General features: G+C 52.2%; 1 protein-coding gene across 1 annotated transcript in view; it reads left to right on the top strand.

Moving 5' to 3' along the window:
- The window catches only part of LOC119095773 (sulfhydryl oxidase 1), a 30,962-nt gene extending 26,923 nt beyond the window's left edge, over positions 1-4,039 (top strand). The window contains exons 8-10 of the mRNA XM_037218627.1: positions 3,089-3,224; positions 3,856-3,981; positions 4,035-4,039. Of these exons, the coding sequence (XP_037074522.1) occupies positions 3,089-3,224; positions 3,856-3,981; positions 4,035-4,039 (267 nt within the window). The remainder of the gene's footprint in view (positions 1-3,088; positions 3,225-3,855; positions 3,982-4,034) is intronic.
- The last annotated feature ends 11,973 nt before the right edge of the window (positions 4,040-16,012 follow it).

The raw sequence follows: 16,012 nt of genomic DNA, 5'->3' as shown, positions 1-16,012 counted from the left end.
TCTGAACTATGCTTTTTGCTGCGATCAATGTTTCCAAGCACATTAGTTTCCAGAAAGCACGACGTCCGTTTGAACGGCCCCTGAATTTCTATGTTCCTTAAGCGTTTTAAGTTGTGAGGCTCTCTCGGTGTGCGGCCTCGCTCTTCATCAGATTCGCCAATGTCTCGGTGTGCGGCCTCGCTCGTCATCAGATTCGCCAATGTATCGGTGTGCGGCCTTGCTTGTCATCAGATTCACCAACGTCTCAGCGCGCGGCCTCGCTCGTTATCAGATTCGCCAATGTCTCGGCGTGATTCGCCAATGTTTCGGTGTGTGGCCTCGCTCGTCATCAGATTCGCCAATGTTCCGGCGTGCGGCCTTGCTCGTCATCGGATTCGCCAATGTCTCGGTGTGATTCGCCAATGTCTCGGTGTGCAGCCTCGCTCGTCATCAGATTCGTCAATGTATCGGCTCCTCTGCACGTGATGTCATGTTACATCACCGATCGCTGCGGGTCAGCTGACGCTAGGCGACACTGCAGCGCCGGAAAATGTCAATCACAAGCTGGCCATTTGCCTGACCCACCGACATAACCATAACGTCACCGCGTTATTATAACGTCACCGGCGATATAGTGATGTACTCCGCGTCTGCATGCTGGACCTCTTTCTGCCCCGCGGCTGCCGCAGGTCGGCGACCTGGCGCTGGTGTAAATCCGGCGGTGCCTATTAAAGGTCCGTCGTTCAGCACACACTAAACCTCATGTTTGAGACATGCGGCCTTGCGTTTGCTTGCGTCCTGTGTGTACCACAAGATGTTACAACATTAGTGATGCGACTCGATTCAGGTAACCTGGCAGGGGCGTAGTTTCCCAAAACTTGATCCGAGGGCTGAGTATTTAAAACATGCGAGACGTACCCGACACAAATATATCACCGAACGGGGTTTTCCACGAAGCACCCACGAATTTGGACAACCCTCATGGTAAAGTTGGGGGGGGGGCGGGCTGGTGTCCAAGTGTGGGGGGCTGACTGTATGCGTACTCAGTTCTCATGAAAGTGGCCGGTAACTTGGAAACAGCATGCAAATGATTAATATCTTTCGCCCTGATTTGCCGTTTTTCATAATCCGGACCATAAGGAGGCAGGTGGACATCCCCCCCTCCCCCGCCGGTTATTTCTAAGAAAGAGCCTGGCAGAAAACGTCAGTGAGCTTATCTGAACGATGTGTGTCGATTTTCGTTGTTAGCTCAATAACTGACCGAATTATGTCAGGTTAAAGGTCAGTTGTCCTGAAAATCAAACCTTTTTCAGCTTTATATGTTCATGTTTATTAAACCTTACCCTGTGGTAACAAGAAATCTAAAATGGCGTGTTCGTTGTTTAATTTCAAGTACAATGGTGTGTAGTTGTATATGTCTTATCATATATTCAGGATGCAACGTTTCATTCATGTAAGAAAGTGTCGACCCGCCGTGCGCATCCACAGCATCGTCCGTTGTCGCCCGCTGCCCGCGCCATCGTCCGTTGTCGCCCGCTGCCGGCGCCATCGTCCGTTGTCGCCCGCTGCCCACGGCATCGTCCGTTGTCGCCCGCTGCCCGCGCCATCGTCCGTTGTCGCCAGCTGCCCGCGCCATCGTCCGTTGTCGCCAGTTGCCCGCGCCATCGTCCGTTGTCGCCCACTGCCCTCGCCATCGTCCGTTATCGCCCGCTGCCCGCGCCATCGTCCGTTGTCGCCCGCTCCCCGCGCCATCGTCCGTTGTCGCCCGCTGCCCGCGCCGGCCGTAGATCGCCGTGCAGTGTGCCACAGTCAGATGAACACAGGGGTTGTTATATGTGGAGCGATAACGAGGACACGGCCGGTGCTGGATGGCAAGAGGAGGCAGGAGCAGGGCGAACAAGAGCCAGGGTTCATACGGTTATTGTAGAAAGGCTGAACGCAACATCTCTTTTTGATATATTTTGATGAATTTTGTTTTGTCCATCCTCATTATGTACGACTTTCTTTGTTGTGCTATCCTCTTCTTCTCTGTCCTGTCATATGTCATCTTCAGTCCTGCCTGACTTACACTGTCTCCTGTTCTGCCCTGTCATCTCCTACCCTGTGCTGTTATCTTCCCTTTATCCTGTTCTACCTTATTCTTTCTTATCTTGCCCCGGTACTGACCTGTCTTGTCCTATCCTGCTGCCCCCTATTCTCCATCTTCTGTCTCCTGGCTGCCATGTCATGTCCAGTGATGGTGAAACGTCTGCGAAGATTGGGAGACGGAAAACATTATTTTGCCGTGTTCTTTATGCGTACCTTATTCCAATGATTTTGTTTTCCCAATTTTGTCTGTAAAATGCCTTTTTCAAATCTTCCAATTCAGCATGTTACTTTCAGGTCAAGTTGTCTCATCCGGATTCTGTTTCACCCCTCCAACACTGATTTGTATTTCTCAGAAACGGTCTCAGAAACGCGAATGCTGAATAGGGTCATGCCTCAGAAGCCCAAAAGTTGCTTCACTAATTTACGCCGTTTAACCAGCATGTCCTAGAACACCGAAGGTCGTTTACCCGACATAAGAACTTTTATCTCATCACGTCAACTAACATTGTTTAATTGCGACTTCCTGCTTCTTTGTTGTCCAATTTCATCCTGCTGATTTGTCGACAGCACATACTTCGTCCCTGATGCTACCTCTCCGCACAATGTGTCTTATTTAGGTGCGCCAATTTTGTGTTTTCAGCAGTAGTTGCCTTGGTCTACAGTAAGACAGCTTCCCTGATTTGGTAGCCTTGCAACACATTTTTGCCGGGAGTGGTGTCTCTTTTTTTGTCTGTAGGAATGCTGACGCGCGCTGTAGAGCCGAAAAGGCACCTACTGGCATCTGGCCGTCTGCCTAACCCACTGACGTAATCATGACGTCATTGCAGGTCAACTGGCGCGAGGCGGCGTTGCAGCGTCGGAAGATGGCCGACTGGCAGCTGACCAGCTACCAAACCCACTGACGTAATCATGACGTCATCGCAGGTCAACTGGCGCGAGGCGACGCTGCAGCGTCGGAAGGTGGCCGACTGTCAGCTGACCAGCTACCAAACCCACTGACGTAATCATGACGTCATCGCAGGTCAACTGGCGCGAGGCGGCACTGCAGCGTCGGAAGGTGGCCGACTGGCAGCTGATCGTCTGTGTCGTCACCACCGGCCTGGTGATCATGGTGTCGGGCCTCACCATGTTCCTCGGCGCATGGTTCATACTCGGCAGTAAGTCCAACACGCGAAATCAAAAGAGAACTGAGGAATAGAAAGGACTGCTCCGCTCTCGGGGCCTGTTCATAAAATAAAGCTGAGGAACAACAAGGCCTGCTCCGCTGTCGGGGCCTGTTCATAACGGGAAGCTGAGGAACAGCAAGGGCTGCTCCGCTCTCGGGGCCCGTTCATAAATGGATGAGCAGTGCCCAAACACCGCACAAAAAGAGTGTTCACATTACAGTTGCCTTTTTGCATGGATAATGTTCCCCTGGGCAATACACATTATTTCCGCGCGATGCTGTGTCTTTTTTTCTACGCACTAAGCGGCATTGCTAGGTTTCTTGTCGAACTAAGGAACTTCTGAATGTCACTTTTTGAGATGCTCTGCATAACACCATTCAACCCCGTGGTGTGGAACTTGACGTCACCGGCGTCACCCCAGTCATTTCTACCCACTTAAGCTCGACGTCACGGAGAAAGCTGACTATCAGAGGCTCTAACGTTTGCTTAACATATACGGCTTACGAAAAGCAGGTGACAAAGCAACGTTCCTAGCACGACTGCGGCCGCTGCTTGTGTTTCGACTTAGTCGCGTCGCTGAGGCGGTAGCTGGCGTGCCTGTTAATCCGCCCGTCCGTGCCAGAGGAGGACCCGTTCATACTGATCGGGCCCGTGGTCTGCGGCTGCGGCCTCATGGTCCTGCTCATGAGCGTCGAGACCTGCGTACGCCGTCACAAAGTCGTCCAGCTGGCAGACGAGCTCAGCTCCGGTGGGTGTATCGCGGCTCACTGTGACTTTAGGTCGGGTCGTGGTTGGTCGCAGGATAGGGGTCGCAGCTCAGGTCGCTAGAGCTCTGGTCATCCAGACCGGGTCACGCAGTGACCTGGGCTTAGGTCAGTGTAGGCTATTGGTGAGCAGCATGTCAGTGCGTGGCCTCGGGTGACGTCAGTTAGGGACGTCACATGCTGATGAGGACACGCATGAAAAGACTATGAAGGCGCAATTAAAAGTGAAGCCATCGAGAGTCCTTGAAACTTTTTGTTCAGCTATGCATAAATATTCGCTTTAATCTGCGTTGCTTTGCAGATACTGCTAAAACACACGAATACCGGGATGAGGTATAAGCGCTTGCGTTGTGTTTCCATCAAGTCAGCCTGTTAACGCCGTGTGTCATTGCCTTTGTCTGCCTTTCTAAAGCTAAGGCTTCTCCAAATGGTGCACGAATGGGCCACAGAGCGCGCATGGTGGGAGTAGGTGCTTTTGTAAACACCAAACGTTCCACGCGTGTCGCTCTGTCAAAGCACGCAGCTGTTTTCCAGACGAGGAAGACGGACACTACATCGACGAGAGTCTCATCCCGTACGCGTTCGGCCATTTTGTGGAGCAGCCGGCGCCGGAGACGCAGGACGCGTCTTCAGGCGAACAGGTGGGTCGGGGTGAGGTGGCGGCTCTTGAAGAGCCCCCAGACGAGTTAGACCGGCCTTGACCTCATGGGGCGACGGAACTATGCGGTGATGACCGGGTTGTGGCTGTAGAACACTGCTGCCACGCGGCGTTTGTCGTTTGCCGGCGTAAACGTATATATAATTAATGCGTTCTTTTATGTTGGCGGTTGTCAGGCCGTCTGCCCAGGCGAGTGATAGCTCAGTAAGTTTTTTGCAGTTCCTTCTACCTGAGTTTCACTAGCCGTGCGGCATGAAAAGGCTTTGCTCAAAGTAAATCGAATATGTCTATTCGACAACGAACGTACATGCCTTTATTTCCGTTTTTATCCTGACGTAGCATGTATACTTGATTGTTTTTGCATGTTTCATTTATATCAAGTGTTTTCAGTGACTGATCAAGCTCGTCCTTACTTTTTCTTTCATGATTGGTGATGTTATGTTGATTTATCTGATTGTGTTCAATAACATTGCAACCTCATTTCTATCCAGGGCTTGCTCGTTCCCGAGCTTACTGCAGCTCAGCTCCCAACGCCAGGGTCGTCATGCTGAAGTCCGACACCGCTTTGGTTCCATGTTCCAGCCGGTTGGTGAGCTGCGTCTGGAGACTCCTCTGCGTGCCCGTCGGGCGTGCCCGCCGGCGGCCGGCGCAGCCGACTGCCTCCATCTGAGCAGCCTCTCCTCACACAACAGCGAGGAGCCGGTCCAGGTCCGGCCGGTGACCTCGATCGCCGGCGGCGGCGCCGGGGCGGGTCAGGTCAGGCGGGTGTTCAGCCTGACCGGTGGCGAGCCGGCGCCGGCTCAGATGCTGCGGCCGGGCCCGGTGGCCGGGGCTGCCCGTGGGGCCGGCACAGCGCCGCTGGGCCCGGCGGCCGGGGCCGTCCGCGGGGCCGCCACAGCGCCGCCAGGGGAGACGTCATGTTGACCTCGGAGAAGCGCTGGCGGAGAGCGCGACGACCGGGCTGGCCGGCTCAGAGCTAGTGGCGGCCACCGTGCCAGCACCGAGGTCAAGAGCAGCATCCGTGATATGGCTCGTCCACCACGACTGGTGCCGGTGGTGTATGCCGCTGCGGACAAGCTGCGAGAATGGTGGCCGGGGCACAGAACCACCTGCCTCATCGGCGCCGGTGGCCAGCGAGAAGAGACGCCCTCGACAATAACGTCTGAGGTGCCCTCTGTCGCGGCTGGCGATGTGGGAGACCACCACCGCATGGTCAGCTGTGTAGCGGTCTCAGTGCTGTGCTGGCCTTCTGTTTGACAACGCATCCGTCCGCTTATGTCGTGCGCTACTGAGGAGGTCATGTGTACTTCAGAGCTGCCCAGGCTTGGGGCCTCTCGTGCCGCTTGAGTCGCACACTATCGACCTCATTTCGTGTGGCTGTGTGAACTGAGTCATTTTACTACCCTCTGAGTGGTGCTAAAAACGAGCACTAGAAACTTGCTGAGCACCAAGGTTTACTGGAAGCTTTGTCTTCTCCACACGGCGTTTGTTTTGCTATACAAACTCTCGGCTGGCGCGCCGCTTCAGTAAATGTCTTCACGGCCGCCGCAGATTGGATTTACTGTTACTGCGGAAGCGCACGTGGATGTGTTTATGGCAACCACTCACGTCCACAGTCACGATTGTGTCACGGCACATATTGCTTGAAACATTTCATGAATCGCAGCCACTAATGTCCCACAGCTTGTGGTGTGACATCGCCTTCAGTTTGTCGTGGCACCTAATAAAATGCCTAAAACATATTATAATGAATAAAGTGTAAGTACAACAAGATGACATTTCCGATCACCCCTGATATTAAGTGACATAAGTTTAGTCTGAACAGGCGTATTGCACTATGGCACAATCCCGGATGTCAAGCTCGGTGGTCTGGGAGGGGGTCTGGGGGTCAAGCTCGGTGGTCTGGGAGGGGGGTCTGGGAGTCAAGCTCGGGGCTCTGGTACCAGGGCTCTGATGGACACGCGAGCCGTCATATGATCGCTCTGCCCGATCTGTTTTAAGGCGCGTGCTTCAAGCGGTGACCGCCATCCTGCCATTAGGGCTCCCCCAATAAAAAAATACCTGTACTTTACATCCCGTGTAATAACATCTTCTAAAAAGAGCCGGGCTCGTTTGTCATTAATGATTGGATGTTATTCCTAGAATGTGGCTGCTAAGCGTGCTGTAGATGCATGCGTTTGTGATATGGATCATTCGGTATCGTATCTCACCATACAGTACGTGTGGTGTCACCCGCATCCACCTCGTGCGGAACACCTCACTGCCGCGCAAGAGTGCAAAGTGACAGAAGCAAACATCAATACACATTTCACACAATCAGTCAGCTGACCTGGCTTCGTTGGTATCAGGTGATTTTAAGAGCTCGTCGTGTTCCACGCAACGTGTACTGTACAGCTAGCGGTGGGGACAGAACTCTTCCGAACACATCAGCGCGGCGATACAACCCAGGGTTACAGAAACAATTGAAACAATGTTGGTATTCGCATGGGTATATCTTTTTAAGATATTGCATATTATGTATGATACACGCAACAAGATACTGTTTTGCGGGCTACTACCATGCGGGACAGCTCTCCCGAGCTCATTCCAGTACTGCCCTTCAGGTCGGCACCAGGTCAATGGCTGGCCAATTAAAAAACCGCATGAACGCCTTGCAGCTGTTGGCGCGTTGCATGTGAATGTGATGGACTCTTGAGTCGTACTCGTGCCAGGCTAAAACATGCCCTAGTCGCTGTACAGATTAAAACACGTCCATGGATGGTGTCTGATGATGTAAAGATGTTCGCGTGAAAGATGTCCGCCGTGAAAGATGTCCACCGTGAAAGATGTCCACCGTGAAAGATGTCCGCCATGGAAAATGTCCGCGGTTCAGTTCGAGCGCGGGCAGACGTTGGATGCTTGGTGTAGGGACTAGAGCTGCCACTCTTTGAGTTTTGAAATACCCGCACCCACCCGCAACCATTTTGTTTCTTTTTTGAAAACCCGCACCCGCCCGCGAAGAGACTTTCCCTGAAGCCTCCCATGAGCCCGCCAACCTTATGTTCCATGTCAGGCACACGTACGCAACCTTGTAACATTATCAACACCAAAACAAGAAGCTGTAAGAAGCTTACGAGCACACCCACCCATTCAGTCACGTTTTTGTCGCGAAGAACATCAAGAGACCCCACTTTTCATTCTAGGTACGCATACTTCACCTCATCACAACATAAGTATCACCGTAAGGATCTATCAATGTAAAAACAGCTATTCTTTTACCCATTTTCCCATACGTTAACTCTGGGGAAGTTGTTGCATTTTGTACATTTCAAGATCTGGAACAATGGTATGTTTTGAAAAGACTGCTGAAGAACCAATACAAGCAATCTCCAGGCATGCAGCCCTCTTTCTCCAAGAACTGAGACTTAATTTATATTTGCCGGGGCTGCTATGATGACTTTGAAGTCAGTATACACTTGCAGGCATATCTTTTGCAAACAAAATTTGGCCATCCAAGTCCCATAGGTAGAAGGTATTTAAAGCCAGCCAGGTTGTAAATTTCTCGAAGAACATTGGCACGCACACTGAAAATGGTAGTCTCACACACAAACACATGTCATAGTATCAACGGAGCGATGAGTTTGCTCTGTTTCGCTGCGGGCCGGCCGGGAGATGTCGGCGGCCAGTGATGACCGCAGGTGGACGCCGTCGCTCCGGGACGGCCGGGAGATGTCGGCGGCCAGTGATGACCGCAGGTGGACGCCGTCGCTCTGGGACGGCCAGGAGATGTCGGCGGCCAGTGGTGACCGCATGCAGACGCCGTCGCTCCGGGACGGCCGGGAGATGTCGGCGACTAGTGGTGACCGCAGGTGGACGCCGTTGCTGCGGGCCGGCCGCTCTGGGCCGCGACTGGGGCGGCTCGTCTCAGACGGATCCGACAGCGGCCGCCCCGCAGTTTTCCCTTCCCTAATTTTCCGGCGTCACAACATCTCTCCTATTGCAGCTGTCATGGCGAATGGCATTTGAGATGTGACCGGAACGCTGGAATAAGCGACATGACCAGCACTACACATTAGGGTGTGTCGTCGAGGGGGAATCTCTTGGAATCAGCAGAGACAAAGTTTTTCCTTGGCACATGGGTTAATGATAAACTTTCAGGTCTGTCGCACCGCACCGATGTTGAAATTCGTGAGGCGGGAGCAGTTATTCTTTGATAGGCCAAAGACAACCGCATTCGATACTGGCGCCACCTATTTTACGTACTGGGATCATCCTCCAACAAGCCTGAAAGCTACCACGTTCCACACTACTGGCACTTGGCAGATTAAGCATGAAATAATATCATGAAGAGCACCAGTAAAACATTGCCAAACAGCTTTTAAGCTACCTTTTTAGTGAAGAATACTAATTTTTGGTAAAACCCAAAGCTGTGCAGCTATGAGAATGCCCCAGCACACCGGGTTATTAATCAGTTAATTAGGCTCAAGTTTGTTATTGCTAACGCATTACTGTGATGTTGATTTGCAATTTACGTGCTTTTTGCGTGGGAAATAGGGGCCCATTCGTTTAGTTTTGCCGGTACTGAAACATTTCTTTCGAACGATGATTTGCATGAGCATTCCGAAGTCTGCACGGTCGCGCACAGAATATTTTGTGACAGGCCACCCGGCTCTACCGTCCCACCACCAGCTGCCGACTACGGGAAGGCCTTGAATTTCATCAGGTGGCTGAGCGAATCGAAGAGGAATCTCACTAGTACCATCTTCAAAACCGCGACGGTAGAAATCAGAGTGCTGTGGACCAACGAAGCGATGGTTGAGATCACTATGGAATGAATAATCAGTCGCTTTTGCATTGATGCCGACGTCGTCGACAAATATTATCTTGTTCACGCCAGATCAGGGGCGTCACTTTCTTAACTTGATTGGGTGGGGGGGGGGCTCAGCCAAAAAGGCTGACCCCCGCCCCCCGTCACCTGATTTCGTTCCGGATTTCGGCCGCTTGAGCTTGATTACCTGATATTCAATTTTTCCAAAAACTTGTGATATTTTGGAGAATCCACTCTTTCGTGTGAAGGAATCATTTCTCCTTCCAAGTTCATGAGAGCTACCTTTTCCTAAAAAGCTTAGAATAGGGTGTAATCCACCGAAAAAATAGTCGCTGATGGCCATCAGGTGTCACCGCTGCCGTTGATCGTGTGGCACAACCATCGCAGCCACGATTATGCGGCAAATACACTCTCCACTGTTGGGTGAAAACATGCGTGAACTCTCATCAGGGCCACCCTGTTCCTTTAAAAACTGTCCTATATTGCAACTTATTGTTCCTTATCCCAATCCAGGCGCTATCACCTGAAAAAATTGTCAAAATTTGCAGAAATGTTATGTAGGAGTTGACACGATAAAAACATCAGGTAACCACAGGATACTACTTGGTTCAAAATTAACGCAACACTAAAACTGACATCTTCATAAGCCTACCAACTAGTATGCCAATAGTTAAGATAACTGTCCTGTATGCGTTGGGCCCAGTGTTTTCTCTGCTCATATGCATAGCACGGGAACAGAGGAGCAATTGAGGGGGGCTCAAGTCAGCATTGGGGGGAGGGGGGTGGCTCACGTTCTCCAAAGGCATAGAAAGTGACGTTCCTGAGCCAGGTGGTACCAGACTCACTGTTCTCGTGCTTTTGCCGTCGCCGGTATCTGTGTCGCCCACCCGTAGATTCAGATGGCTCCCGAGTCGGGCTAACCTGAAAGTTGAACCGTCCCGAATGCTGTGTCTGGACATCACGGCTGAGCTTGGCGGAACAGCTTGTGATTCACTAGTTATGAACCGCAGTAGCTGGCGCGATGTTTTCAAAGCAGGCCTCGGGTGCACAGTCAGGAGACGACTCTCACTTTGACCTCAACAACACCCATACAGAGCCCGGACCACGCGTTCAAGGTGGCCCCTGTGATCTCAGCACGCTCAACACACAGTTTGACTCATGAGTCCTAAGCTGGCCACTGAAGCCTTGGCAAGCTCCACACAGTCTGGGCCAGACGATTCGCCACAACTTCAGTAGGATCCACAGTGATCCCAGGCCACGCGCCAAATAGGCGGCCGCTGTGAACTCAGCAGACTCATCCTACAGTAGGGTGCGTCATCGAGGGGGTGAATCTCCTGGAATCAACTGAGGCAAAGCTTTTACTTGGCACACGGATTAATTATAAACTTTCAGGTCTGTCGCACCGCACGAATGCTGATATTCGTGACGCGAGAGCCGTTTTGCTTTAATAGGCCAAAAATTCCGTATTCGACACTAGCGCCACCCATATTACGCTCTGGGATCGTCCAACAAGCCTCAAACTTACAACTTTCCACAATGCTGGTACCTGGGCGATTAAGTATGAAATATATAGCATGAAGAGCATCAGGAAAGCATCGCCGAACAGGTTTCAAGCTGACTTTTTCATAAAAGGACATTAATTTTTGGTAAAACCCAAAGCTGTGCAGTTATGAAAATGTTCCAGCAGACAGGTAGGCCCAAGTTTGCGATTGTTAACGCACCACTGTGGTGTTGATTTGCAACCGAAATGCTTGCTGTATGGGCGATATGGGTTTGTTTGTTTAGTTCTGCCGGCACTGGAACCTTTCTTTCGAACATTTACTTAAATAAGCATGCCAAAGGCTACACGGTCGCGCACAAAATATTTTGGGATATGTCACCCGGCTCCACTGTTCCACCACCAACTGCCGACTACGGGAAAGCCTTGAGCTACATCAGGTGGCTGAGCGAATCGAAGAGGAATCTCACAAATACCATCTTCAAGACCATGCCGGTAGATATCAGGGAACTGTGGACCAACGAAGCGATCCCTGTTCACGATCTAAAATAGGTGACAAAATTGGTCGAGAGGGATTGGTATCATCCAAACAGAGCTATTAGCAAGGATTCAAAGAAAGAGAGTGACACAGTAACGCCGCCACCGCGAGATTCAGCAGCTTCTCGATGTCGCGAAATGCCAGTGCAGGCCTCAGTGCAGCTTTCCATGCCCAGCTGCCTGCACAGTGTATTAGGAGGAGGTTGCCATGAAGGAACAGTGCAGGCACCAGAAGCTTACCCTGAGGTCATATGGCCGAGATACGATTGTGAATAGGAATGCTTGCGAGATGCGGAGGGTGGCCAGACAACTCTAGGGGCGTCGTGGCTCGGCCGCCAGTGAGGCGGTGTCTGCTGCTGAACCTGAGTCGCCTTCCCCGCCGATTGCTGAGCCCGCGCCGCCTGCTGAGCCGGCGCTGGCTGCTAGTGCTGATCCCGAGCCTGCTACGGGACCAAGCGCTGCAAGCTCAGCGCTGGCGAGTCCGCTGAGCGCACGGATTCATATATTCATTCACGGTTTCGTACATGGTGGAAGATGGCGACGACGCCGGTTGTTCGTTCCGGTTGAGACCATTGCCACTGTAGATTATAACGTTAACGATCTGACTAACACCGCTCTGGCGGTTGACAGCTACGGTAGCTCAAAACGGGTCGCTGCTGCTATCATCGTCTCTCAACAAGACAGCAGAGATGGACTGGCTACTTGAAAACAAACATCGCAAATCCTGAGAAGATCTGCTGGGCAAGAGACAGAGGGAGAAAAGAGACGGCTCATCAAAATGCTTGAGCAATCCACGAGTCAGGTTTGACATCCTCTACTCCGGCGGACGCGAAGGCAGGAGTTATATGAGCCACACGGAGCCAGACGAACGCCGTCGAAAAACTCGTGGTCGTCATCACTGGGCCAGGCAGCCGCCACGTGACTTATTTTACGTCCGAGCTCGGGCGCGCCCTGCTCTTGTTCAACGAGCTACACTCCGTGAGCCCGCAGTGCGATGGCCACATCAATGTGCTCGGCTGCGATGGCACGGCCGTCAACACCGAGACGATGGTCTACGTGTTCCGGCTGTTTGAGCTGGCCACCAAGTCACCCGTACACTGGTTCATCTGCCAGCTGCGTGGCAACGAGCTGAACCTCCTCCATCTGCTGCTGAGCTTGGACGGCACGACCATGGGATCGAAATTTTTCAGGACCCATCGGCAAGACCTGTGTCGGAGAGGTCTGGGAGAGGGACGTTGTGGCATTCAAGCCTAGGTCGGGGCACGTGCCAAACTTGCCGGTCGACCTGATTCAGCAGCTGAGCACCAACCAGCAGCTGTTGTACCTTCTGGCCTCCGGCATTCAAAACGGCTCTGTCCGAATCGTGGTAGCCCAGCGGCGAATCGGACCATCGAACCATGCCAGGTAAATATGAAAACGCATTGTCTTCGAGTTTATAACCACGAGTATTTAAAGTCCATCAAGCATCAATCGGTATTTCATGTGCTCACTGTTGAGCATTTATTTATTATCATATCTTGTGCCGTAGTATGTCGTATCATTTGCTGGTTAGTTCATGCTTACTAGCATATTTGTTGATATGTATTCCGTCACAGTCGAGGACTCTGGATATCGGCATAGTTGCATACACTAAAGAGGCGCAATATTTTTTGTAATCTAATGCTCAGTTCGTAGCGAATTGTTCTAATATATTCGCTCTTGTTTCCAGATGGTTGACGCTGGCCGTTGGCCTGCTCTTAGTTCACATCTCTAGTGAGACTTCCAGCAGCGTTCTTAAGAACCTCGTCCAGTGCGTGGCCGGTCACTATGTGTCGGTATGGTCCGCCATCTGGCAAAACAGTGGCTGCGACTTTGGCTTACGCAACTTATTCCGGGGCATCGCGCTGCTCCGCGATCTGCCGCAGTCATACATAGGTCACGGTGCAGCCAGTCCTCCAGCGTAACGGGTACTGGGTCCGTCCGGAACAGCTGCTGCTGGACTTGGTGTGGGATGAGAAGCGCATGGTCCGCGAACAGGCGGCTCCGATCGTCGCGCCGCTCGTGAGCAGCAAGCCGAGGGCCTTCTTCAGACCAGGGTCTTCGCCATCTCAGAGGTAAACTTCGGGGCCATGAGGTACGCCGAACTGATTCCCTGGCACGGACCAGTCACATGGCCCCCACTGCGAAACCTCAGCGACTGTGTGATGCGGAACAAATTGCAGGCACCGCTGGCCATCTTGCCCTATCTGGTTCACACTAGGAGTGCGACACAGCGCCACATTGCCGAGGAAGTCTGGGGCTGGAGCTGGAGCTTCGGCAATATGTGGAGCCCATCTGCGAAGGTATTTCTGCTACCGTGCGATCTCTGCCAACACGTGTTTTGTGTTTCCAGTCTGTGAGCAGTTGCTGTTTGGGCCGGTGCATCGACTACACAGGCTCGGCAAGGAGCAAGATGTGCATGGGGTCACCCTACCGCCCCCGCCCCTCTCTCTACGTCCGTGGTACAGGCTGCAGAACTTTGCTGCACGTATTACGTTGTACGCCAGACAACATATTCTGAGTTATATCCTATACATAGATTTGTTTGCACCACGTGAGTTGTCTTAGAGAAGTGAAAGTCTAAAGCAATACTAACCAGGATATTCGTACGAGTTCATTATCAACAGCACATAAAGTTTCCGCCAAAAGGCAACCAATCGGGCAATGTCTGATCCGCATATTAGACATTAGACCGTGACATTCTCGAACGCCGGCTTAAGGAGCGCTCATTAGCATCGTTTCTTTACGCAAAGGTATTTTGTGTCGCTTGCCGCCCGCGGCTTGGTGTTACCTGCGGCGGCGGGCGCCGCCCAGCATTGGGTGACTGCAACGCCGGGCGTCGGTTTACGGGCGATATTTCGCTCGACTCGCGCCTCACGAATTTAAGGTTTTGGGAAGAACCTTTGCTATGCCGTGTACTTTTGGGCCCCAGCGCCAAATAATTTCTTTGTCTCACATGGTTTTGTTACCGATGACGCACCCTACTACACTTGTCTCATTAAGCTTTACACAAGCTCTCGTCATGCAAATAATGAGAAAGCATGCAGTTAAAGACTCCACAGAGGGAGCAGCTGGCCCCAACCTGTCAGCTAGCGCCATCCTTCGAGACTACGAGACAACAGGTGACCACATAGCCGTGCCCGCGAAAATGCAGGGCACAGAGGAGTGAGGATGGCGAGTCTTTCGGGCTCAGCAATGTTGGCTGGTAACAGTAGTGGTTTGGGTTCAAGCGCCTTCACTATAAATGCGCTTGGAAGTAGCGTCTTTAAGCAACACAAGTTTGTATTTAGCAACATAGCACATACAGCGATATACGCGTGGTTGCAGTGATGATAGCGGCGCGCATGCGTTTGGCCGAGGCCTCTTAAGACTGCACACATTTTTAGTTAGATGCAACACAGAGCATATTTAGCGAGAGACGCGTGACTACAACGATGATAGCTACACAACACTGACAAAACGAGCGACGTCGCTGTACGGTGCGTCCTCCCCAACGGTGCGGCGCTGTGCTCGGCAGTCTTTTCTCACGCCTACGCGCAGGGCTCGAGGCGCACCGCCACGTGGTTTCGGTTTCAACCACCTTCATCTGCTGTTATCCGTATTCCCCGCTTCATCCGGCATCCCGGCAGCCTCTCGCCACTGCGCGGCCAGGCTGGGGATGTCAGCCGCAATTTGGCATTCCAGCCACCCCGGCGCCGGGTTCCACCCGAGCTCTCATAACAAATGTCGACTGGAACGGTCCCCGACTGGAGCGGTCCCCGTGCAAGTCAAGCCTCAGACCCCGGGGATAACCCAGCATGAACAAATAGGCCCCATCTTTAAGCCCTTCCTCTGAGCTCATAATTCGCCACCAGCTGTCATGTCGCGCCGTTGCGTGCCCTAAATCAGCGATCAACCACGCTTGGCCAGTTTCTGTTGCAAAATGGTGTCATGCATCGGATCGTCTCGGTGGAGAGATTAGTGTTCACACCACAGGTTAAGACCAACTGAAATAATGACTGACTCCAGCGTCAATGTACCAAATTGTTGGTGCTAGTCGGTCTGTGACGTGATAGCTTGCAAGTGCAACGGGTCCTGCGTAGAAACACGAGGCCAAAATGCATGACAAATACGTGAGAGTGCAGAAGATAAGGCTGTCCCTTTCCTGCATACACGGAAAGAAGACACAATTTGACCAGGGGCGTAGCCAGGGTTTCCTTAAGGTGGGCGATGGGGAGGGGGGGGGGGGGCAGGTCAATGACAGTCTATCCCAACGATGTTTAACTTTCTGTCTGAAATCACCTGTGGTGAAAAGGTCAAAAATGGCGTCGAAGAGAGGGGTTGCGCCTTCCCCGCTCTTGGCTGCGGCCCCTGTACGTGACAAATGCAGCGAGTGAGATCACTCCAGCGGCTAATGAGGTCCTATAGCGTTCATGCCATCAAAATGTGCGCGACAAGGAATGTGCCTGTAATCCCGCCTCGATACCGACGGCCGAGTTTATGCCGATAAGTGCTTGA

Source organism: Pollicipes pollicipes, unplaced genomic scaffold (genome assembly GCF_011947565.3).
Source record: "Pollicipes pollicipes isolate AB1234 unplaced genomic scaffold, Ppol_2.1 Scaffold_4219;HRSCAF=4965_pilon_pilon_pilon, whole genome shotgun sequence".
In the NCBI taxonomy this organism is placed as follows: domain Eukaryota; kingdom Metazoa; phylum Arthropoda; class Thecostraca; order Pollicipedomorpha; family Pollicipedidae; genus Pollicipes; species Pollicipes pollicipes.
Note: the sequence above shows the minus strand (reverse complement) of the source record. Positions and strands in the feature narration are given on the sequence as shown.